We start from the raw sequence: 23,503 nt of genomic DNA on the forward strand, positions 1-23,503 counted from the left end.
CCAATTTCTAATTCTCTCTTTGAAATTCACCATGTCTCAAACTTCAAATTGAAAAAAAAAAGTGAAAGCTTCAAAAGGTCTACTACGCACTGTGTCCCTGTCACCTGTGTTTGCCTTGCTCTCACCCCGACACCTTTCCAGCTCTCCTATGGGGGCCTTGGTCAACGTATTCTCCCTGCTCGGCAACCTGCGGCGTTGGGATGCACTTCCGGCAGCGAAAATGCCCGATAGATGGCGGTTGCCCCATGGGGTCTGCTGTTGAACAGATGCAGTGTTATGCCGGAGATTGTCGTACGTAATTCCACTTAGAACCCCACTGCATCAGTTGTGTTGTGCGTTCTAGGACCCATGTAGCAACTGCATACAAAAAAAAAAGGAAAACAATTAACCTAAGCGTTTTCACTGCAAGCTTTTAATACAATTTGATAATATGATAATTTCACATTTTTTTCTGACCTGACTAACCCTTTCATCCTTATTTAATGTTATAATAAAGTATATTGTATTCAATCTCATATATCCCAGTTCGTATGCGTTCTGCTTGATGTATACCCCTTTCCGCTTGAATGCACTTTCTTTTGCATATACGTGTATACTGTACTGTACTAACTGTGAATATATACAGGGTACCTGTACCTGTACCATCAAATCTAGGAATCAAATATGTCGCATAAATATAAATTTGTCTATATATAAATGAAATCGTTTTCAGCTGATGTGTACTCTCCCTGGACGCCGTGGGGTGATTGTTCTCGTTCATGTGGACAGGGAATGCAGGAACGCAGCCGCTTCTGTACTGGGCGCTGCTTTGAACCGACTAAAGAAACCAGAGAGTGCGTGCTGGCTATCTGTGAAGGTGAGGGGAATCTCGCGAGATTATCAGAGAGAGAGAGAGAGAGAGAGAGAGAAAGAGAGAGACGTCGAGAGAGAGAGAGAGAGAGAGGGAGGGAGGGGGGAGGAGAGTTTACAATTATACCCGCACATATCTGAAGCATCATAATTTATGACATCATATTACATAGCTGCAAATATGAAACATATTGCTCTTTGTATGGTACTGATTATAAATGAACACGTCCTGCTTAAATGTTAATACCATTGTCCTCTCCAGTCCCAGTATGGACGCAGTGGTCAACCTACAGTCCGTGCAGTGCCACCTGTGATAATGGCGGCGGTCAGGGTGTCCAGGAAAGGACCCGGATCTGTCCTTCTAATGACCCTACCCAGTGTCCAGGAGTCGACAGAGAGACCAGGGACTGCTTCATTGCCTGTGACAGTACGTACACGACGGGAACTTAAATTGGCGCATGAAAATATAATCACAGAAGTATTATAACTTCCAGTATACTTAAATATAATTAAAATAAATATAGCAGTAAGATAAATATAGTAATAATATTGGCTTTGTCTCATTGCGCTTGATTAGTTATTTTCAAGAAGGAGGGGGATGTGAAACAACTGTTACCCTGGGACACCTTCGTTTAGTTTAAGTTGTATGTCTTATGAAGTGCACTGGAAGGCACTATCTCTGAATATTTCAATAATTTAACGCCTTTAATCCATGTTTTTCCCCTCCCAACAGCTGCGTCTTGGGCCAACTGGCTGGAGTGGGGTCAGTGTTCAGTGACCTGTGGTCAAGGCGTCCAGGAGAGACAGAGATTCTGTGCACGTGCTTTCCCCACCCTTACCTGTCCTGGGGAGGGCAAGCAGACGAGAACCTGCTCTGCGGGACTGTGTCGTAAGTTATCTGTGTGTGTGTGTGTGTGTGCGTGTGCCTGTTTGTGTATGTGCATGCATGTGTGTGTGCGTGTGTGCGTGTGTGTGTGTGTGTGTGTGTGCGTGAGAGAGAGAGAGAGAGAGAGAGAGAATTTCGGTCATTTTTGACTGGGCATGACTGTTTGTCAAATAAGAACAACTATTAAGTACACATTAACTTCAGAATTATCAATGTCATGAAATAAAAAAATTATGGGAACCTAAATTAAGCGATTTCATTGAACAGTTTCGAATACCGTTAAAAAAACTGTCGGAGAAGTTAACCACGTTTCCTCTCTCCACTTCCCAGCCTCTCAGTACACGCAGTGGGGTGTATGGGGACAGTGCTCCGTCAGCTGTGGAGACGGCATACAGAGAAGAAACCGGATATGTCTGGGTGGCACATGCGCAGATCCCACATCAGAGACGAGGCCCTGCAGCATTATTTGTGAAGGTAAGTAATTGCGTGTACACAAAATTGAAACGGAGTGTATTTTGACCTACAGTATTGGTCATTGGGATTATGTGTATTGGCAATTTCAACCGCGGCGATTTTTTTAAACCCAATAAATGCAGCAAACACAGAACGTTTTGATAAGGATATCACAAGTTACATAATTAAAACAAACATAGAATTAAATAAATAGAATAAATTAACGTTCCGTGTTTGCTGGGAAGACAGGAAGTTGCCAGTGGCAATGTGTCAGAGGTTAATATTCTAGAAGACCACTGGTCTTACACGTAGGTCCAGCAAGTACACCTTTCTTTAGATGACTTTCCAAGACAATTTGCTTCTCGAATAGATTTACACATAGAAGATTCTGTTTGAAATCCCATTAAATTTTCACCATTTAGCTGCGTGTGCATTTGTACTAATTTGGTGATGGAATGATACGCTTGCTTGGTAGTTTTGTAGCCCAGAATACACCCGTAGAACCCATATGTGTTTTAACAGCATGGTTAACAATCACCTGGGTTTTTCCGGTAGATTTTAGAAGTACTAGTAAATGTATGCCACACATCCACCTACACTGATACCACCGACTGACTTGTCTACACAGGAGGTCTCCTTACCTTATTCGTAGAATTGAGAAAAAATCGTTATTGGAATCCGCATACATTTATATATCCAAACTATTATCGTGTCAGTTATGTGTAAATTAACACAGCTTTTTTTTATCCGCAATTAACTTGAACGGACCTTCGTTTGTCCCGTTTATGTACTGACGTGTTGGTTTTGTCTTTTCCGGTAATGTTAAAACCTTACACCTTCATTGTATCTCGTCGTTCATTGTTTGCCATCAGCTTTCCTCGTTCCTTGCGTCATTTTACCTCCCGTAATGCTTTGATCCCTAAACTCACTAAATGTTCAGTATACCTTAATATGTAACGTGCATATTTATAAAATTAACAGCTTTTCCCATCCACAATATTATTAACATAAATTTGGTGGATTTCGCTGGGAGATTATCCGTCTATTTGATCCCTAATGAACCAGTTGTAATTGACAAACATTTGTTTATATTTATTCCAACCCAAGTAATTTATTTAACGTTTATATGAAATGTTTACCGGTATTTTGACACGGTTTTTAGGCGTATCAGCACAATCGTTTTTGTAACATTTTCCCAAACACACATGATAGTTAAGCGCGATTTATAACGATACCGGTACCGCTATTTCACACCGCGACATGGCCGTTGTACAGAAGTTTGGTGGAACTTCGGATCAGTTGGATGGTGGATGGTGACTTCTATCTTGTTAGTAGCGTAGTATTGATCGGTTAGATCAAATAGTTTGGCGTGTGACTTATGTTGAAGGCAAGGTGGCTGGTAGACCAAGGAGACGGGGGAGGAATGGTGAAGTCGGAGATGTTTTCAGGTCCACACCGTAGTTTTTTTCTATCACTGGTAAGTGACAGTGGTATCTTTCGGTGTTAACGCGCTGTTTACATAAGCATGTTGTGTGATTTAGATTTAGTTTTCTTTGAGGGGTAGAAACGAAACATTTATCTTGCTGATGAAGGTGGCTTTCATTTGAAACATTCAATTTCAGACAACTGCTCAGGCATAACCCGTCTTCTGCTCTTGTTGTAATATCAAATATAATTTCTGTTATCATGTTGGATATTAATGACGTGAAACCAAACATAAGTGAAACATGCTTGGTCTGATTACTTAAGACATGTGCCAATATACAGTGTATGAAATGGCCGCCTGCCCGCCAGCCCGAGGCTGGTAACTTTCAGGCCGGGCGGGTAAGATTTGCAAATTACCCGCCCGACGGGCTGGCTAATTTACAGCCTATTTTCACCTTTTATTTTGTCTATGTTCACAAGCGATTTCAGCAAAATAAACTCACTGTTTTCACCCACTTTCACAGAAGCAAAGAACTAACCATAGCTTGCAATCGAACGCACGTATCGAAATGTAACCAACAGTCTCCCTCTCAGTGGCCTCGTTTTCGAAGTTCCGTCTGTGTGATATGAAGTTGAAAGACAATTTGAAACGAGGCACATTGTTCTTAACCAGCTTCATTGCACAGCAGATAACGTTACGTCATTGTTTTGTGTAGAGGAGATACCGCGAGTAGCAATTTGTAGGTTGAGAGTAATAAAAATGTGAAAGTATAAAAAGTTACGATATTGATTAAATAGACTTATAGGTACATGAAGTGCTTATAATCAACAGTAATAAAGGCAACGGAGGCAAATTAAAGGAGAATTTTACAAAAATTTGAATCCCAAAATTATGAGTGAACGTACGAGTTTACGCCGTGCGTCAGATGTAGTTCTTTTCCCACGTGCTTTCATCTTGGGCTGTCAAAAATGAAAAAAATTCTATCAAGTCCGATAGAGAAGTTCACAAAGGAAAAACAATTGAGGAAAGAAATAAAAATAACAAAGATTACGACAGAACCAAACGAAAGAGAACAAATTGGGACCCATGGAAATTAAGGTGACTTCAATTTGCAATTAGTCGAGCGGCAACATTTTTTGTAAAACCGTAACTCGAAAGTATCACGCATTGCGACCGAGCGCAAGCATCTCGATCCAATAACTCGCCCATACTCGCCCCATATAATATATTGTAGCCTCTATGTGATATATATATATATAGCTATTCTCAATAAGCAATGCTTTCGAGATACGGGGCCCTGCAGGACTGTCTATGGGCGATTAGCGTGCAGGACCGTTCCCGACCGCTTTTTAAAGCTTAAAAGCGATATTCAAAGGGACCCTCATGCTGAATTCTTTCTTCTTTATTGTCAGCACAGAGATCGATTTATTTGACAACAATATATATATTTGGTCATATTTGTTGCTACACAGAAAAGCAAAAATTATGATCAAATGATATCATGAAATCGGAATAATAGCTATAAATGAATTATTGAAGAAGAAATGAGACAGCCTGCAAGGTGAACATAAACTGAATTGACTACCCCCCCCCCCCCCCCGCCCTCCCCCGCCCGCTAAAGGGCCCTGAAAATTTTTGGTATTTTAGATGGTAAATGGTGCCATTTGGTATGGTTTAGAACTATGATTCAACTAGTGAAAGTCTTATTTCAAGAGGTGAGTTTTTTTTTGCAGAAATTAAAAGGGGGCGTCAGGACCCCCCTGACCCCCCTCTAAATCCAACACTGACAAGGTATCATTCAGTAGAAATTCCAACCAATTTCTAAATTTCCATGCATAAGGCATGATATTGCCCTTTCATTTCCAAATTACTCTCACCAGAATGCATTCTAGACTCCCTCAGCATACCTCTCTTAACTCTAGGGGTTATCATAACTAGGGCAGGTAACTACATGGCCGGGCTGGTAACTTTTCAGAGTTACCTGCCCGGCGGTCTGGCTAGTAATTTCCTTGAATTTCATACACTGCAATATATATACTTGGGCACCTTCCTCTCCTCAGTATCTGTATATATATGTTTACATATTGATGTTTTCAGCACCGAAACCTGTTATTCCAGTGGCTCCGGTGAACCCAAAACCGAACGGACAAACGAACGTCATTCCCAGCGAACCGGTGAAAGAACCCGTGATGGGAAGTAAGTGGTAGTATTTGGAACTATGGACTCATTGAAGTAAACCTATAACCAGTTGTCATTTTTTCCACTTATTAGCTTAGTGAAACCACAAAGGGATGGCATGTTTGAGTTAATCTAAACCTATGGCTTTTTAAACATAATAGTTCTCTGAGGAGAAATAGAAACCATTGGTTTGAAACATCGGTTATAATTAGGTGGAATATTTCGTTAAATTGGATTACCACTTCCAATCAATTGTTTCTAACTCAAATAAACTGAGAATTAAGTATAAGATCGTAGATCGATTATCAAAATTCCTTTGTGAGACAGTCCCTCGATCTTTGAATTGCGCAGTATGGCTCGATTCCCGGTCCAAGTAGTCCTCGTGGAACCAGGCCAATGTATGACACAATGCTTTTCACATCTAACTCGTCTCACCTAACACATTTCAGCTCCTGACTGTTACGACTGCAACAGCGGCTGGGGAGTGTGTGCGCCTACTGGAATCACTCAACCGGGCTGGGTAGGCAAGACACCGTGCCCCAAAACTAAGACGTGCTTCATAAGACGCGACAAAGGAGGCTGTAAGTTCTATCCATTTGTATTTTTGTATATTTGTTTATTACATAAATACAGTGAGTGGTAGACCTTTATATAAGAAAAAATATAAAATAAAAATCCTAACAATTAAATTAATTAATTAGAACAAACGAGAACAAAAGACGATTTTCTGATTCATTTTATTTGGCAACAGCTCTTAGAATAACTAATGGCAGTGAAGGACGTGTGTATTATTCTAAGCCTAATGCCAATTTAACCATTCAGTACAAATATCGGAAGTGTGTTTTTTTTTGAAAGGCATGAAGTCTAATAAATGATCAGTGTATGTTAATTTATTTTAACATGCTTCTTGTGTATTTAAAATTTTTCACCAAGTTACATTTTAAAATCTTGTTACAGACGTGTACCGCGGATGCGCAGACGCATGGCCCGCTTTGGCGTCCATAGCAACGAGCCAAGCTGACGGCCTGTCGTGTATCTCGGGGAAGCAGCTCCGCTACAGCAGCTACGTGGACGTGTGGTGTTTCTGCCGGGGAGACCGCTGTAACGGCGGCGGCATGTAAACCACGCACCTGTCTCCTGTAACTTTGGAGATTTCTATCCTGGTTTAATTGTTAAACTATAAAGTTTCATATGGAAAATAATGTCGAAATTAATGAAAGTGACGAAGAACTAAAGACTTCACTAATCATGCACGGGTTTGTGCAAATAGAAAAATCCGAGATTGGAGATGCTGTTTTAATTTAAAGGAACTATACATACGGCGTGTATCTTAAAGTGTAAAATTCAATTACGTGTAGTCGATTTTTTCACATGTCACAGTCAGCATGTTGCTGTAGACAGCGCATAATGATATTTCTATCTTATCCATGTTAAGAATAATAATTGACTGCATGCGTTCAATGTGAAGCATAATTATAGGCCTGTCAATTAGTCGTGCCAGCTGTAATGTAATAAGGCAATTATTGTAAAAATACCAATATTCCGAAAGAGAGCTGTAGCTTAAGCTGCATGTAGGATATGATAACCTTATCAGGCGAGATTTGTAAGTGAAATGCCGTTGAGCTCCAGGTAGCCGCTACATTAGATCTGTTTTCACAGGCAGTTGGCATTTGTTGGGAAACTAATTTGTATGAGGACAATTTACCTTGGCTGACTGATAACCTGTGGAACTTTCTTGAAACATGATTCATATCTTGATATTGAATTACACAGAGTAAGACTTACATGTAAAGGAATGCAAAGGACTATTGAATAAGTCGAAAATTGCGGTCTTGACACACCAAAGCAACTGTTAGAAAAATAACACCTATATTTTTTAAGAAATAAAGATTTACTGATTTTTTTCTACACGGTTTTTATTGGTTATGAGCACCATGCTGGGGTCAGTTCACAAAATACTGTAACATAAACCCGAATGTTGGACTCGACTATGGAAATAAAACTTTATAGTCAACATTGACTGTGGATAGAACATTGCAAGAACTACATGTAGTCAATTTAATGAATGAAAGGTATAGACTCTGCTTCAGACCACAAAGATATTGGTGGTGTTGGTTTGCTGACAGTTTGCTTTATACCCCAATGTTATTCATTTCTGACAACAGGACAGATTGAAATGTGTACATGTATTAGTATACCAAGCTCGTCATACATGTATGTGACTTTCTTGGAGAAACATTATACATTTCAAACGCCATTTTCTGAAAACCAGAAGTAAAGGACAGAACGTTGTAATTTTCACTGGTTAACTGAAGTTTGGTCTTCTTGATCATTTTTGTATTGTCAACCTTTGTCTTAATTTGGATAATGTTTTAAAAGAATGTAATTATCATAAGATTAAATTATGTTTTCGTCTTAGCAGCAGCTAGAAGCTACAGGCATTACCATGTGATCGCGCGGAGACTGTCGTTTCCTAGATGTTGCTTTGTTAATGTAGATAAGTGACAAAACAAATTAAGTAATAAATAAATAAAAACATCAGATCACTAAACTGTGACGTAACTTTATTATTGTGACGTCACATTTCCAGTCACGCCCCCAGTGGTAGTCCAGTGGTCAGCATGGGCTTTCACCAGCGACTGCTCCGTGTCCTGCGGCACCGGACGGAGGACAAGGTCAAGGACGTGTCCAGTGCCCGGAGCATGCCAGGGGTCAAACCTGGACTACCTGGAATGTGTCCAGAAACCATGTCAAGGTCAAGGTCAGGGCCAAGGCCAAGTTCCAGATAAAGGTAGGTTCCGGCGATGATTTTGAAGATTAATAACAGTTATGAGTAAATGTCGTCAATGTGAGGGTACAATGCCATAGCTAGATAAAGGTATACTAACTGCGTTTGAAAAATCAGAAAACTTATATTCTCTAGGTCTACCTATCCGGCAAAGCTACTCACTTATTAAAAGTCCCAAATTCGGACCTTAAAAGCGATTTTACCCCCTAAATAAAAGCCCATGATGTCGAGCTGTCCTTATGAAATAAACAAGGCGACTATGGTGGTCTAAGTGCTCTGAAAGTAGGTTAAACTTTTGAAGTTTGATGAAATTCTATTTGGCGGTAAAATATCTTAGGCCTATAGGATACCTTTAACCTAGCAATCAGCAGTAGCTGGTTGTTGGCACGCGTATATAGATTTTCTAAAACTCAAGAACTTGAATATGAGGCACACGGCCAAGGTAATCAGGATCTGGCGGTTCATGGGGCATATGCTAGGCAATGTCTGCGGTGTCTGGCTCTCTGTGTGCGACACATGTAATAAGTGACGTGATGTGTATTACGCATTGTCGCAGGTGTTACGCAATAGTTCGTATTTTTTTGTTGCTCACAACAGAAGTCAAGGAACACCAAGGGAATTGGTATGATTTGATTCAAGAACCTTTTGCGGAGAAGTTCAAACATCTTCCCACTGTTTTCTTTTTTTTTCTGAACTAAGCTAAATAACCCCCCCCCCCCCCCAAAGCCCAAGATGGAACTGGCACCATCCCCAGGGAAAGACAGTTACATGTAGAGAGAGAAATACGGTGTATTTTGACAAAAAATAAATAAAATAAAATAAAATAAAATAACAATATTTTCTGATGCTTACAGCTCCTTGTTTCAAGACACTTGTATTTAACGTGTTGTAATAATAAAGCGAATATTTCAATTGAGATACCGAGACATTTCTCTTGGCTTGGTCTGAAATACCTTTACCCTATATATCGTACGGTGTGTAGATTTGCTTGGTTTGGGGTTCCTTAAAACTCGCGAACGGTTCTTGCTATCAAATTTTGTTGGCTTTAGTTGGAATATATTGTTTTTGTAGAGAATAGTGTGTTTATGAAGTAGATGCAGAGGGAAGGTAACAGTATAATACTCGCAATTTTACAAGATGTTTTGTTGTGAAGGCTTTTTACACGTATTTGTTTAGACGTTGTCGTGTAGTGTTAGTCTTAGTAGTATTTTGGCTAAATGTGTAAGCACCGTGGTATTGACCCATAGAGGCGTTATAGTGGTGTTAGTGGTACAAGCTTCATCTCTCCTGTAGACTCCTACTATCTCCCCTGGACGTCTTGGTCCGACTGCAGCGCCCCTTGTGGTGATGGGCATCAGGTGAGAACACGTGTCTGTGTTGGGGCAACAGCGTGCCAAGGAGAGGACAGGGACACCAAACCTTGTCTGCTTAAACCATGTGGTAAGTATATGGTGCAGTGCTAATGTTTCTGTGCTTTGATTTATTCCAGGAATGGGGGAATAACGGTAAAACTTGGTTGTATTTTTTTTTTTTTTTGGGGGGGGGGGATTGCCTATTCCAATCCATTCTTGAGAATGCTGGGAGTATATGCTTGGCTTTCAGCTTACCCAATTCCAGTTTTGTACTATATAATGTTCTCATGTACCTGTTATTTCATGCCTCAACATTTAAAAATATATATATTTGGTAAGTTTTCATAAATAATTAATATCTTCTATTTGAGTCAAAAAACTTCAGTGTAATTATCGTATTCCCTTCGTTTACTTCAAATCATGTCATATACTCAAACTCATTTATACAAATGCTTATAATGATAATAACTGTTATAATATTAAGTATTGGCGTGTCAGGTCATAGTATTAGTTGTAGTAAAAATATTAATCGTAAGATATTAATCGCATAAGTCTGAGCCCCACGGCAAGTTGTGAAAAGATTCCTGTGGAGTGTTATACTTTATTCGTTGTACGTTGATGTACGGGATGCAAGGTAAGAAGAAAAAATGTCCTTAATAACATTTCCTGATTCCTTTTATTCCAGATTACGACAAGACAGCGGACAGTAAAAGTAAGTTTTGTGTGACATCGAAATGACAACCGTTTTGACAACCGTTATTGGAAAAAACTATTACAAGATTAGGGATTCTCTACAGTTTCCTCTTTGTTTCTTGCTATTGTAACTGATGCGTTCCGAAAAAAAAATGCGTGTGTGCACCCCCTTCACCATCACCACTCCCCGCTCATGCACCAGTTTTTATATGTCGTACCAGATTGATTTTACTGTGGGCAAAGTTAACATGTACCTTTTAACTATTACCTGCTTACCTTCGTTCTACTGGTATTAATTAAAACTATTTTACTCTTATGAAATTGTAGCCTTTGAAATAAACTTGTAGAAAACCTTTCTTTTCCTTCAGTCTCACGCTGCTTTGACTGCAACAGTGGTTGGGATGTATGTGCTCCGAAAGGAGTGACGAATCCGGACTTGGTAGGCGAGACTCCTTGCCCCCTTACGGGCACCTGTTTTATGAGACGTGACAGAAACGGGGGTAAGTATGGTGCCATGTTAAAAACGCATGGGAATATTGAGACGATGTTTTTTGTAAATTTGACATTCATTTGTAAGTGTCGCGTTATTTGAACGTACCGTTTCTCGTTATCATATTGGATACAATTAAAACCAAAGGAAAGAAAAAAAAAGTAATATAATATGTCATTCACGTCAGTGGTATTATAGCACTTACATGTAGACTTTGGTTTATAATTGGATCGACCATCGTATTGGATTGCCTTTCAATTCAAAAATATCAAGTTACAGAGCTGGACCTAGTCTTTACATTTGTATCAACCATTTCAAACATTCAGTATATATACACCATCCATTGTTTTCCTCAGACGTGTACCGCGGCTGCGCAGACGGCTGGGACTACCTGGTAGATCACGTTGTAGAGGAAGGGGGCGTGGTCTGCTCTAACAGCCACTCCATGGGCTACGGCAGCTTCGTGGACAGGTGGTGCCTCTGCAAGGGAAACCGCTGCAACGGCGGGGAAATGCCGCCAGTATAATGTGTTCTGATTATGTGGTTAACTATCCGGGGCTTAACTTTATAACTAGATCTGAATACGTAGATGTGCCACAGGTTAGACAGCAGTATATTTAATGTTTATTTATTTTTTCCCACTGGAAATTGATATAGAAACTATTGTTAAAATACCGGATCATTCACAATCAGTGCAATGGCATCTCGTCACTTTATTTATTTCATGTAGAACACGTTTATTATAGTAGAGGAGAAAATTAATTATAGGATATTTGATTTTGGCTTCGGGTTGTGCTGGTTTCAACTCCAGGGCCGACAGAGGGATTGGAGAGTAGCTGGGAAAAGGGATGAGGAGTAAACGGGATAGTGGGTTTGAGAGTAGACGGATTTAAGGTTGGAGATTAGACACGATAGGGGTTGGAGAGTAGACAGGATGGGGTTGGAGACTAGGCAGGATGGGTGTTTGAGAGTACAAGTAAGTTAGACACTACAGGCTCGATATCGAGAGGAGAAGCTGTATTTAGAATATTTCACTTTTTTCTAACTTTTGATAAGCACGTGTAAATTAACCTGATGTAAGAAAATACGACAGTAAAATAAAACTTTTGTTGATATATCTTGAGTTCCGTTGTATGAGTTGTATTTAATATACTGAAAAAGAATATTTCCGAAACAGAAGCTATGTACCGGTACATGTAATCAGTGATGTCCCCCGGGTATTCCAGGGCCATGATCCACCAACGGTCCGAAATTTGTGTTCTTTTGAGATATAGCCGACTAAAATGAGTTTCACAAGTAATCTAAAAGTCCTTTTCACTAAGGCTTCCAACACATTGTGATTGTCTAGATTGAGGTTAGAGAGGCTACAGTGGACCAATCATGTGAGATGCATTATTATTGTTGGCCAGTCATTCAACTGGTAGACCAACATCGAAGAGACAATATTGTGATGTGGGATTTCTGATTTAAGCAGGCGGCTGTTGGCAAAATTATTAGCTTTAAAATCTAAGACCTTTACTTTAACAGGTCCCAGAAGATTAATGAGATATTAATGTTAACATTACGGTCACACCTACATGTACTATTGCAATGTACCTACTGACAATGATGAAGGACTCATTAAAAAACGTTTACTTTTATTAATCGCTCGTTTAACCTTTTCGCCAAACCATGTCACATTCTTCCATTTACTTCAATGTACAATCTGTGTTGGTAATGCGAAGTCTGGCAGATGTTCATGAAATATTAGGAATTTACATTTCGGAAATTGCATTTAGACTATCTATGGTTACGACTGGTTTCTTTAATTACTCTATAAATTTAAAAAAGTGGATTAATTATCTCCCATAAAATGTTGTCAAATAATACTCAGAAATGCTCATTCCAAAGTTGTGACTAGTATTGAAAAGTAGGTATCTATGAGTGTCTGTGCGTGTTTTTGTGTGCGTATGTATTTGTGTGCGTGCGTGTGTGTCTGTGAATGTGATATATTCAAAAGCACGGGGATTATGTGGAGCTAAATAATCTGCTCTTTACTCCATTTTTATTAATTTTTGCTTGGAAACTTGCATCAGCCAGGAAAAAAGTCATTTCGACTACTGCAAACCGACTGATGACCTTGTCATATAGATAAACACCAGAAACCCAATTAGACAATGATGTTCGGAAGTCCGGGTAAAATTGGGAAAGGTAGTTGTAAATTTGGATAATACAATTGGCAATAATTGGCAATAAAATCAGATCCTGGTATAAAATACATGGAACCATAACTCGGATAAAATCATCACGTTGCTGTGACTGGAGGAATACTCGTTACAGACACCATGACCAGAAACACGCTGTGTCTGCTTTTGCTTCTGGCAGTGTTCGGAGAGAGTTGGTGTCAACCAGGTAACAATACGCTGTCAGGTGTCTTTTTCTGGAATATAAGGCGCAGATCCGTAGCCAGGGTTCGGGGAGGGCGGTCGGGAGGTTCGAAAGAGACCCATATTGCCAGAAAAAAAAATCTCGTGGGTAAACTTTATCTACTTATAAAAAGGCTCCATGGTATAAAGTCCACTTTTTCAGAAAAAGAACCTCCCTTTTGGAAATGCTCGCTACGGGCCAACGTCAGATGAATCTCTCAAAATAGTTCAAATAATAAAAAAAAAAAAAGTTTTTTTTTATTCATTAAATCAATTCAGAACAATCGGAGTGATCAAAGGAAAGATAAATGTACGTTTTATTTTAAGTGTAGACCAAATATCTGTTTTCACTTCTTCACAGCAAATGCAGTGACTTTTTACATAAAGTTACGAAATGCTCCTGAAAGGCATATCAAATTAAAATCAGAATGCTAAATGTTTTGAGAGCTCACTTTTTTCTTAATTATCTGTGTTTCATAACACGGTAGACTAAGTAAAATGTATTGGCGCAGTATAGTCTCCTGCGTCGACCAGCAGAGACAGCAAGCTCCAAATCAGTCGAATCAATTGTTTTTGTCAATTTCAAGTGCCTCTGTGTTTCTGTTTTTAACAGTTCCAAGTCGACAAGCAATTTATCTACAATGTATATTTTGGATCGGAAAATTACTATTTAAAACATTTGCAGCTTTTTTGTGCTACTCGTGTAACAGCGGATGGGGCGCATGCGCAGACAGTGGTCTCGTGAATCCTTCCTGGGTGGGCACTGAGCCTTGTCCTCTGTCGCAGCGCTGCTTTGTCAGGAGAGACCTGGACGGATGTAAGTGCGGGTCCCGCGAAACAAGTGTTATCATTTCAGCCATAGGCCTACTGATCGTATTGCACACTGTATTTAATGCACCGTGCTGGCTGTTGTAGTGTGTTCTAAAAATAACTAAGAAGAAAAACATTGTATATGGATCAATTTAATCGCTCATTATCTCGACAATTATAAATCAATATAAAGATACAAGTACTAAAATAATAATAAGAATAACAGAAGAAAACAAGGTCGAAAAAAAGGCAAAGGAAAAAACAAACAAACACCTTTGTATTGACGATGGCCTTCACCTCACGTTCTCTCGTGTTTCAGTCACGTACCGCGGCTGCGCAGATGGATTTCCGGGTCTGGCCAGTGCCTCATTGGACGAGAACGGATGTGTTAGCGGCCCTTTCCAATACACAGTGGATGAGTGGTGTCTGTGTAACACAACTCTGTGTAATGCTGGAGACTTTGACGACATGAAGGCGCCGTCAGTGTAGGTGCCTACAAAAGGCCGAAAAGTAAATGACATTAACGACCGAAAAAGATATGAAGAAAGCAAAAAAAGAAAAAAAAAAAAACTTTAGAATGAAATCCAATTTTGATGTTATTTTGTTTGCTCGATGTCATTCAATGGTCAGGTTTGCTGCATAGCCTATGGATTCAATCAATAAAATCAGTTAAACTGTAATAATGGCGCATGCTATCTTAGCATTCAATTGTCAATGCGCCATGGCTTGTGCATGCTTATCCTGAAACTATACACAAACGTAAGGGAAGTTGCTTTAGTCTTGATTGATGCCGAATAAATGCTGGAACCTTAATGGTGAATTTGTTTCGTGGTTTCAAATGATTCTAAAAGACACCGCATCTTTCCAATGTCAAATAATTAGTATCGTTAATATATAGTTTATCGTTTGGTTAATCATATATAAAATTGCAGCTACTTAGTGAGGTTTCTGTAATGTCAATTTGTAAATGTAGATACAACCTGCAATGCATTTAGAGGTTAAGCGTCACTGTGCTACAACAGTAAACTTTAGCAAATAATTTCAGCCCACATGTCATTTTTTTTCATCAAAACCGCAGATAGAGCCCTAGATTGTGGGGATGCAGGGGGGGGGGGGGTTCCCCACACCCACTCCATAAAATTATTTTTATAAAGAGCTGCGTATGTTGGCGAAAGCGGGAGTCATCTATGGTGAGCATAAGTTGGGAATTAATACACACTGATAAATCAAACTTAAATATAATGACTTAACGGCGTTTGTGTGCACACCGTAAGTAAAGAAGTGAGGATAAAATTGATGAAATCTCCTCCCTCTTCGGGCGCTTTTTGTTCCTACCTTCTCTGTGGATGTAGCTCGCAGTGAATTCCCTCTGTGAATGCGATACTCTTCATGTTATGTGGAAATAGCTGTCTGTTTTTTAGACAGTAATTGCCCTGATTACTTTGAACTTGTGGTCCAGTGGTGAGTTGTCATTGGTCAATGTGACGCAATCACCTCCCTATTGATTTGCACCTATCGGAGTCGTGAGGCATGGTGTACATGTACATATGTTGGATTATGAACAAATGCTCAAAAGAGAAACTCCCTATGTTGGTCAGCAAGTGCATGGTTATAAGAGTAATTAAAGTTTGTAACGATAGTTCTGGATGAATAAAAAGCGTTATTTAAAGCTAATTTAAGATTACATAAAAAACAAAATTAATGTAAAAATCGACCGCGCCTGTCTAGGACACGCTGGATAGTGTGTGAGGTGACCCGCCAAAGCCAGCTGTTTGGCGAGGTAAAAAAAGCCAACATGTTGTTAACTCTGATGCCATGTTGTGTGAAGAGAAGCATGTGGACAATATCACACGGTATGACACGGCCGCTCCTAACATTGCCGTGTGCTGTTAAGGTACAGGTCCAGGCGTGGTCACACCAGGACTAACTTAGTATTTTTTTAGGGTCAGAACGCGTTGCCATACATTCAAATCTACCATGAGACGCGCATTAAACGTTCTGTGAGGCGTTGGTGTCGTATTTCTCTGTCATCTCTCCTCTTGCGCCTCTTTTGCCTTAAATGTAAATAAATTGTTTGATCGTCCGTTGATGCACATTCATCGTGAACTAGTGTTAATTTAAAACTGGTCAGAACACGTGTACGTTGTAAGATAGTGGTAAAATAGCGTGGATGTGCATTTGATGGAATAGATGGAACGATGGGCCAGTGGATGTGATCCCAAGATTATTTAATGGATTCTAAAATATAAGTTTCATAGAAAAAGTTGGAGTTTCATTTACTGTCTGGGGCGGCAAATAAAAGACATTGAACAAAAGCCAGAGTACAGTGTGTCAACTTATGGCTTTTGTTTTATTTTCCCGATAATCTTATTGCTATTAGTAAATCTCTCAATGGGGAGTTTTTTTCACTCCTACCAATGAATTGTGTGATCACTATGAAAGCAAAGAACTCGACCCAGGTGCTGTATACACTGTTAAAGAACACACATATCCCTCTTACTGCCCATTAAGCATGTCTGGAGTGTCAAAGTTAGTAATGACCGCTGCGATCTGCAGGTAATCTTAAAAAATCTGTTTCACTCCCAGATGGACGCTGAAGAGATATTAACTGACCAGGTAAAAAATGGCAAGGGTTTGGCACCCGTTTGCAAGAGTACTGAATGTCCAGTAATTTGTCAGGACTTGCTGTACACAAAAGGCCGAAATTCTTTGGTTAGACGACCTGGAAGCTTAGTAGCTCGCCATTCACCAACTATACATTTATATTTCGCCCGATCAAGTTTCCTCTGTGATACTTATAAGACATAAAGACATATCTTTCTTTATCGATATATCGTAAAACGTCATCCGTTTACTTAATACATTGTATTTAAGTGTTTTTTCCAGATGTTTTGTAATGGATTTATCACTTCTGTGAATGTTTCGATTTTTTTATTTTGCTGATTTACCGATTGCAAGAAATAAGTAAAGTTGAATAGAGCAAGCAAAAGCACTGCAAGTTATTGAGTTCTTTAGACTCAACATATGTGGAACCTGTCACAATTACACACATAAATGATGTAAGTAATAAAGAACATTTTATTCTGATAAAAATATCACCTCATTACCAGCTTTAAAGTCCCTGAATACTATTAGCATAGGTCGATGTGAACTCCGAGAGACAGAAATTTATCATTGTAGATATGACACGGCGTGGCTGAGAGCTGTATCTGGTTGTTTTATCAAGAACACAACAAATGGCCTGTCGTATCACATCTGGTTATATGATAAACGACAATCTGAAATATTATTTCACATGCCTCTCGCCTATGCCACTATCAGCATGCGTCCGTGTCATACAAGTCGAACCCTAATCACACGGTTTGTAGCCAGAAAAGTATAAATTAAACACATATATTGAAAAGATTGGAGGAAAACAATGTCAATATTAGCGGTTGATTGAAGAAAATTTATGACTTTAAGTCTCACCGCCGAGTTCAGTGAAAGGTTACGGCAAACATCGGATCACCCAAATAATTCCCCAAAATGTATCAATGTATCAATAATATAAATTACTTCATTTAATAAATTGTTCAATCATTAATACTGAAAATTGATTAAAACGATCATAAAAGTAACATTGAAAATTTGTCTGTTGACTGCTTTTTGCTTTGTCCATCAGTATCAAATCATTGATTAACTTATTGATTAATTGCTACAAATAAACAACTTAATTGATTAAAGACTTACTTACTGCTCATCAATCCACCAACAATTAGGTTCAAAGTAACTAATTAATCAATTAAAATAGTATTTATAGATTTGAAATGATTATTTCATTTCATTTAATACAATGAATCAATTGATGATAACTAAATAATGGTCGAAATTCATGTGCATGTTTCCTGCAATAGTGTACTGGTCATTCTTTCTGGATGTTCTGTCGAAGTTGCTAAAAATAAGCAAAGGTCTTGATATCCTGTCTTATCAATATGTACTTAACGTGCACAGGAAGTATTCAAGCTGTTAAATATCAATGTTTGAATTACAATCAGTAGCATTGCAATGACAATAAATTAAAAAAAAGAAAAAAAAAAACAAGCTCATTTAAAAGAGATCTGTCACTCTTTTTTTGAAGCAGCCCTCCCAAAGCACGTGACTTGTAATCAGAGGTAAGGTGTGAGCTCAATATGCAAATTAGGGCGGCGGCAGCTTAGTTGTATATATATAAGATTTGCTCAGGTCGTTCAATCACTGCATAGCCTTACTGCTTTCGTACAATCACATCTGTACGACTACTTTAGTGAAAGGAAGGAATAAGAAGATATCTGCTCGCGAAGCTTTGAAAATAATTTGTAAGTTGGCAGAAGCATCCTTTGGCGAAAAAAACGTAAATTTTTGCCAGAAAAAAAAATTTAAAAAGAAAGATTCGTAAAGATCAGGTATCACTTTGCACATTAAGAAGAACTATGGAAAGCAAATTGGTAGTTTTGGCTGTATCGGTGGCGCTTTTTGCCACTGTTGTAGTGGGCTCTTCTTACACAGGAGGCCGAAGGCACGCTAAGGGTTACGGAAGTCACGGACACGAGAGTTACGGACACACATACTCCTACGGTGGGAGAGGCAATCGATACGGCGGGTACTCACAGGGAGGTGGATACGGAGGTAACCGTCACGGGAGCGGATACGGGGGAGGAAACCGCTACGGCGGCGGATATGTAAGTACTCACTATCAGGTCTATTGTAAAAAGAAAAAAATATATATAGATAAATCAAAAGATGATACCTCGGTTATTTCAATATCAGCTTAAACTCACTGAAAATTGGACACAGGTTAAAATATTGGACTGTTAATAATATAATGGAGTGTTAAAGGTAATATAGCTCTAAGTTTAAATGTCTTTTGGGTTACTCCAAACTGAACACTTTAGAAGGTTCATCAGTTCTTTAGAAAAAGAGAAAAAAAAATGCTACAGCTTATTACTATTGCATAGTTATAGATTAAAATAATGAAGCTTTAATCACCTTGAGTTAAACTGGATCTGAAGAACGTATTTTTTATTGTGACGGTTATAAAAAAGCACCATTTATTCTGTATCTGCTATTTTTAACAAACGGCATTCATTTGGCCTTATTACAAAATTGCTGACATCTACTAGTAGATCTCTTGGTTACACTGTGGTTATTCTTCTATTTTCATGTAGGCACAATTGTGGCAAATTAAAACCGGTCACGTACATTGTCTATCTCTTAAGTGACATTTTGAGTTAAGGACCAAAATGAACAACCTTGACTTACGCAATCATTACCACCTACCAGCATATATTTGTTTTTGGTGGACATATTGGAAATTGTAAATAGAAGTAAATCATCTTAAACTAAAACTCATTATATGCGAGGTGTGAGATACGCGCACTTTTACGACCAACATGATAATTACTGGACTGTTACATTTGCAACTTAATGTGTTTAATTACAGTTAATTGAATTGTAATTACCTTGTGGTTCATAAATGTCTTGAAAAACGATTTGGTCACCTTAAAGTAAACATTGCCCTAAAGAACCTTAACATACGAGGTCAAGTAATGGCTATCATCTGCATATATTATTGAGTGATAACCTACTTTTTTTACATGTATGTATACTGTCTTTGTAGTGACAGTATACAACCTTATTTAGAACCGTTTTCTTTGTAATCATTTTAAGACTTGGGCTATTGAAGTACACCCGAAGACCACCCAGAAAATTAAAAGACATTAAAGTAAAAACTGGTTATGCTGTGCCACACCCTTGTTGTTGTGTGTACAAATGATCTTGGAATGGAACTACAGCAAAATGTTGTAAATGCCGTCTGAAAGAATAAACGTATTTCAGACAAGGCAGTTGTGATAACTAATGAATGATACAACATTAAAACACGCCATTTCACTGCAGCAGGCTCCATTGTGTGTCTTAACTAACGTCAAGAAAATGATGAATACTTTTCTATTTAACCTATTGTTAAATTACATGTGCCGGTTTAAAACCTAGCTTCCTGGCATAAAACAAACACCCTGTGTTTTAAAAAGGTTTAATATTTGGTGTCAGGGTAAACGGAGACGGTCACGATTCCCATACAAAACATAAGAGCGAAAACCGAATAAAGTAGTAATATTTTTCTCCAATCAACAGCTAATATCAAAATTGTTTATCTGAGATAGGCCTACGTCAATGTCTGTCTTGAGTATTTTATTAAGGAATAAGACTATCCAAGTAAAAAGCCTCTATCCAAGTCATTTTATAATTTACCAGGGCGGCTATGGCAGCTATCAGACATACGGCGGCCACGGGGGCGGATACGGCTCTAGCCACAACACCGGATACGGGTCTAGCCACAACACCGGATACGGCGGTGGACATTCTACAGGATACGGCCGTAGCAACAGCGGATACGGACATCGCAACACCGGATACGGGTATGGCAACACCGGATACGGGCATGGTAACAGCGGATACGGTCGTGTCAACACCGGATACGGCGGAAGTCACGGCAGCGGATACGGCGGCGGGCACAACGCCGGATACAGCTCACACAACAGTGGCGACGGATATGGCAACAACGACTATGGATATGTTGGTAAGGTCTAATTTTGTTTAGAAATTGGATTTAGAATGAAATAAGATATTAATTAATTGGAATGATATATAAAAGTGAACTTTTTTAAAGGGACTAAACGTGTTTTTCAACCTATTATGCTTGGCGTTTCGACCTTTGGCTCAAAGGGTCTTGATTGGATCAGGTGATCCACATAAAACTACCTTCCATCCGGTGTCTTCTCAGTCTTCCCCAGCTGTTGGAGGAAAGACCCCTGTGAGATTTGGTTTGATCCAGTAATCTACTTTAATGTTACCACCTCGCTCTTACCTGTCCATACCCACCTTTTAACAAACTGTCTCAGCAACAGAGGAGATCTTTGGGTTGGGTGTAATCACACAGCCGGTTACCTGGAGTAGGTCTGAGACCAGGTTTGAAATACACGACATTTGTCTTACCTTACGTAACACGGACAATGATGCGCTGCTCGACACCTTGGCTGCTCCAAACTGGGAAATACAAAGGAAAGCCTAGAAACCCGCCCCGTCTGGTCATTTCAAACTTAACAGAGGCCTTTCCTCAAATTTTGTAACATCTAGAGAAATCAGTGCAAGAGGGTGACATAAAATAACATGTGTATGTTTTCACGCCAAACCCTGACCCCCCTCCTCCACCCGATCTGCAGTGGCCACCTACCTATCGGGGCGCACTTGGAGATATCAGTTAGTCATGTGATCAATCCTGATGACGTCTTGACTTATGGGTAGCAAAACGTGTGTAGTCCCTTTTAGACAATTTAAGTGTAAATTGCATGTGGCACGTAGCATGTTGATTGGGTATCTTATAATTCTGTGTTAGATCTGGCTGTTGAGATCATGTGTAAATCACCCCTTCTTTGCCAGATCCTTGCTATGGCAAATACGACGGCGACTACGAACTCTCAGGGTCCTGGACTGGACTATTTTACGGCGCGGATGCACGCTGCTTCTTCGTGAAGTGTTCCAATGGGATCAGCTGGCTTAGCGCGTGCGCAAAGGGTACAACCAATGATGAGCATGGCGCCGGGTTCTGTTACTATCAGGATCACTACGGGATCTGCGGGTATCCGTATCCCAACAAGCAACATTCTGGCAATGCTGGGCACTAGCACAAGCGATGAACACATAAATATTGCTACATAGACTGCTTGAACAACATGCCTATATTGTCCTAACGGCAAAATATTAACGTATAAGCGTTCTTACAGGAAATAAATAATGAATGAGAAAATACTTTGGAGAGACTTAGGTGAAACTGGGAAAACTCAGCAGCAAGAGACCACGAAGGACAGCGTGGTGTATCTATGGAAAACGTGACCAAACATTATGTGCAATGCAGTGAAAGGATCATCTGCCTGGATTGTATTTGCGAAATTCCTAAAAAGAAAAAAAAATGCGCGCAATACACCTTTCAGGGATCGCTTTTGTGTACTGCTCAGCTGTCACTCACTGCGCATGCGCGACGTTGTCACCCACGTGGTCTCTTATCTGCTTCCCTTTTCTCAGTTCCAGGCGCCTACTGCAACTACGCCGGGGAGTACCAGCCCATGCCGGGAGACCAGGGGATGTTTATTCAGTGTGACGAGATTTTCCGACCCAGGGCTCAGAAATGCGCCCCGGCGACCAAGTGGTGTCAGGCCTACTTTGTGTGTATCAACCTCTACGACTCCTGTCCGAGTTTCTAGGAGGACTCACGGCCGCCAGATGTCACTGTAGTAGTAGCAACAGACTGTAGATTGGGCGTGTCTTGTGGCAGATGTTTTTGTTTGATTGAGGGTGAGGTCGTTTCATACTGTGACGTTTTTGGTTTTACAAGTGGAGGTGTCTGTCGAAAATATGTAAGGCGTAAAATCAGAGACTAGGAGCAGATTTCTGTAAAAATCCATCTGTTTCACTTTTTCACGTGTGGTCACATTACATGTTTTAATGTAAAAGATCAAATTTTGTCTACATTGACAGATTGAGTCAAGACTCTATCAACTGTAGGACAGAGATATGGCCGTAAGTTGCAGGACACGTACTTTCTGTGTAAAAAAGCCTCTTGAAAATGAACATTATAAGCTACAATTCACGTCCAGTCTACATTGTACACTGCACAACTTCACAATGTCGTTTTCTCTGTCTCAAAAAAGGAAGGAACTGATATGTCTCAATTTTCTTCTTTGGTGACATTTTGTCCTTACACATGTTGAATTATTGTTCGCTGTTACGCTTTTTTTTTTTTTTTTGTAAATAAAGACATTACATTCAAGAATAACGGTGTCTTTGTATACATATTATATACACTGTACTACATACATGATGAATTACAATAGAGCGCTTTATCATATGGAAAAAACGTGGTGTTCAACTTTGATTGTAGCGCAAATGCTGTTCGTTTCATAAATATTGGATTCGATGGACGTTGCCGTATATAATCTAATATAGGGACTGAAAATTTGATTCCCTTTAACTCGTGTCGAAGGGCGATTCTCTTTTATATCACTATCAGGCCTACCCAACTACCAGACTCGGCACCGAATGATCCTGAATTCGCCGGTAGATCAGAACACACTACCCGTTTTCAAGGTGTGTGTCAGATC

The 23,503-nt window shown here is 39.5% G+C and overlaps 3 protein-coding genes across 11 annotated transcripts in view; all 3 read left to right on the forward strand.

The window, feature by feature from the left end:
* Nucleotides 1-12,238, forward strand: part of LOC106159884 (uncharacterized) — a 34,655-nt gene extending 22,417 nt beyond the window's left edge. For 3 of the 8 annotated variants that reach the window (XM_087013035.1, XM_087013039.1, XM_087013037.1), the window contains 10 exons: nt 142-291; nt 713-856; nt 1,112-1,276; nt 1,583-1,738; nt 2,066-2,209; nt 8,383-8,583; nt 9,874-10,020; nt 10,618-10,644; nt 10,994-11,125; nt 11,472-12,238. In XM_087013035.1, coding sequence (XP_086869161.1) covers nt 142-291; nt 713-856; nt 1,112-1,276; nt 1,583-1,738; nt 2,066-2,209; nt 8,383-8,583; nt 9,874-10,020; nt 10,618-10,644; nt 10,994-11,125; nt 11,472-11,641 — 1,436 coding nt within the window. In that variant the 3' untranslated portion in view covers nt 11,642-12,238. Of the gene's footprint in view, nt 1-141; nt 292-712; nt 857-1,111; nt 1,277-1,582; nt 1,739-2,065; nt 2,210-5,711; nt 5,811-6,241; nt 6,374-6,749; nt 7,701-8,382; nt 8,584-9,873; nt 10,021-10,617; nt 10,645-10,993; nt 11,126-11,471 lie in introns of those variants that run through there. The other 5 variants (XM_087013042.1, XM_087013038.1, XM_087013036.1 and 2 more) reach the window with 4 other exon arrangements.
* A 1,099-nt stretch (nt 12,239-13,337) lies between these two features.
* LOC106159881 (uncharacterized) lies at nt 13,338-14,831 on the forward strand. Its single transcript, XM_013536312.2, has 3 exons — nt 13,338-13,506; nt 14,206-14,337; nt 14,650-14,831. Exons 1-3 carry the CDS (start codon nt 13,440-13,442, stop codon nt 14,817-14,819), a joined length of 369 nt encoding a protein of 122 aa, XP_013391766.2. The 5' UTR covers nt 13,338-13,439; the 3' UTR covers nt 14,820-14,831.
* Nucleotides 14,832-18,412: 3,581 nt separating this feature from the next.
* Nucleotides 18,413-23,192, forward strand: LOC106178632 (uncharacterized). 2 transcript variants are annotated; one of them, XM_087012406.1, is made up of 3 exons: nt 18,413-19,027; nt 20,601-20,925; nt 21,786-22,573. In XM_087012406.1, the coding sequence occupies exons 1-3, from the start codon at nt 18,779-18,781 to the stop codon at nt 22,028-22,030; spliced, it is 819 nt and encodes a 272-aa protein (XP_086868532.1). In that variant the 5' UTR covers nt 18,413-18,778; the 3' UTR covers nt 22,031-22,573. The 2 variants fall into 2 exon arrangements, with proteins under 2 accessions (XP_086868532.1, XP_086868533.1); XM_087012407.1 differs by having other exon boundaries at nt 18,429-19,027; nt 22,428-23,192.
* Nucleotides 23,193-23,503: the final 311 nt, after the last annotated feature.

The sequence above is a fragment of the Lingula anatina genome, chromosome 5, assembly GCF_051362555.1.
Source record: "Lingula anatina isolate TDL-2025a chromosome 5, LinAna3.0, whole genome shotgun sequence".
Taxonomy (NCBI): Eukaryota; Metazoa; Brachiopoda; class Lingulata; order Lingulida; family Lingulidae; genus Lingula; species Lingula anatina.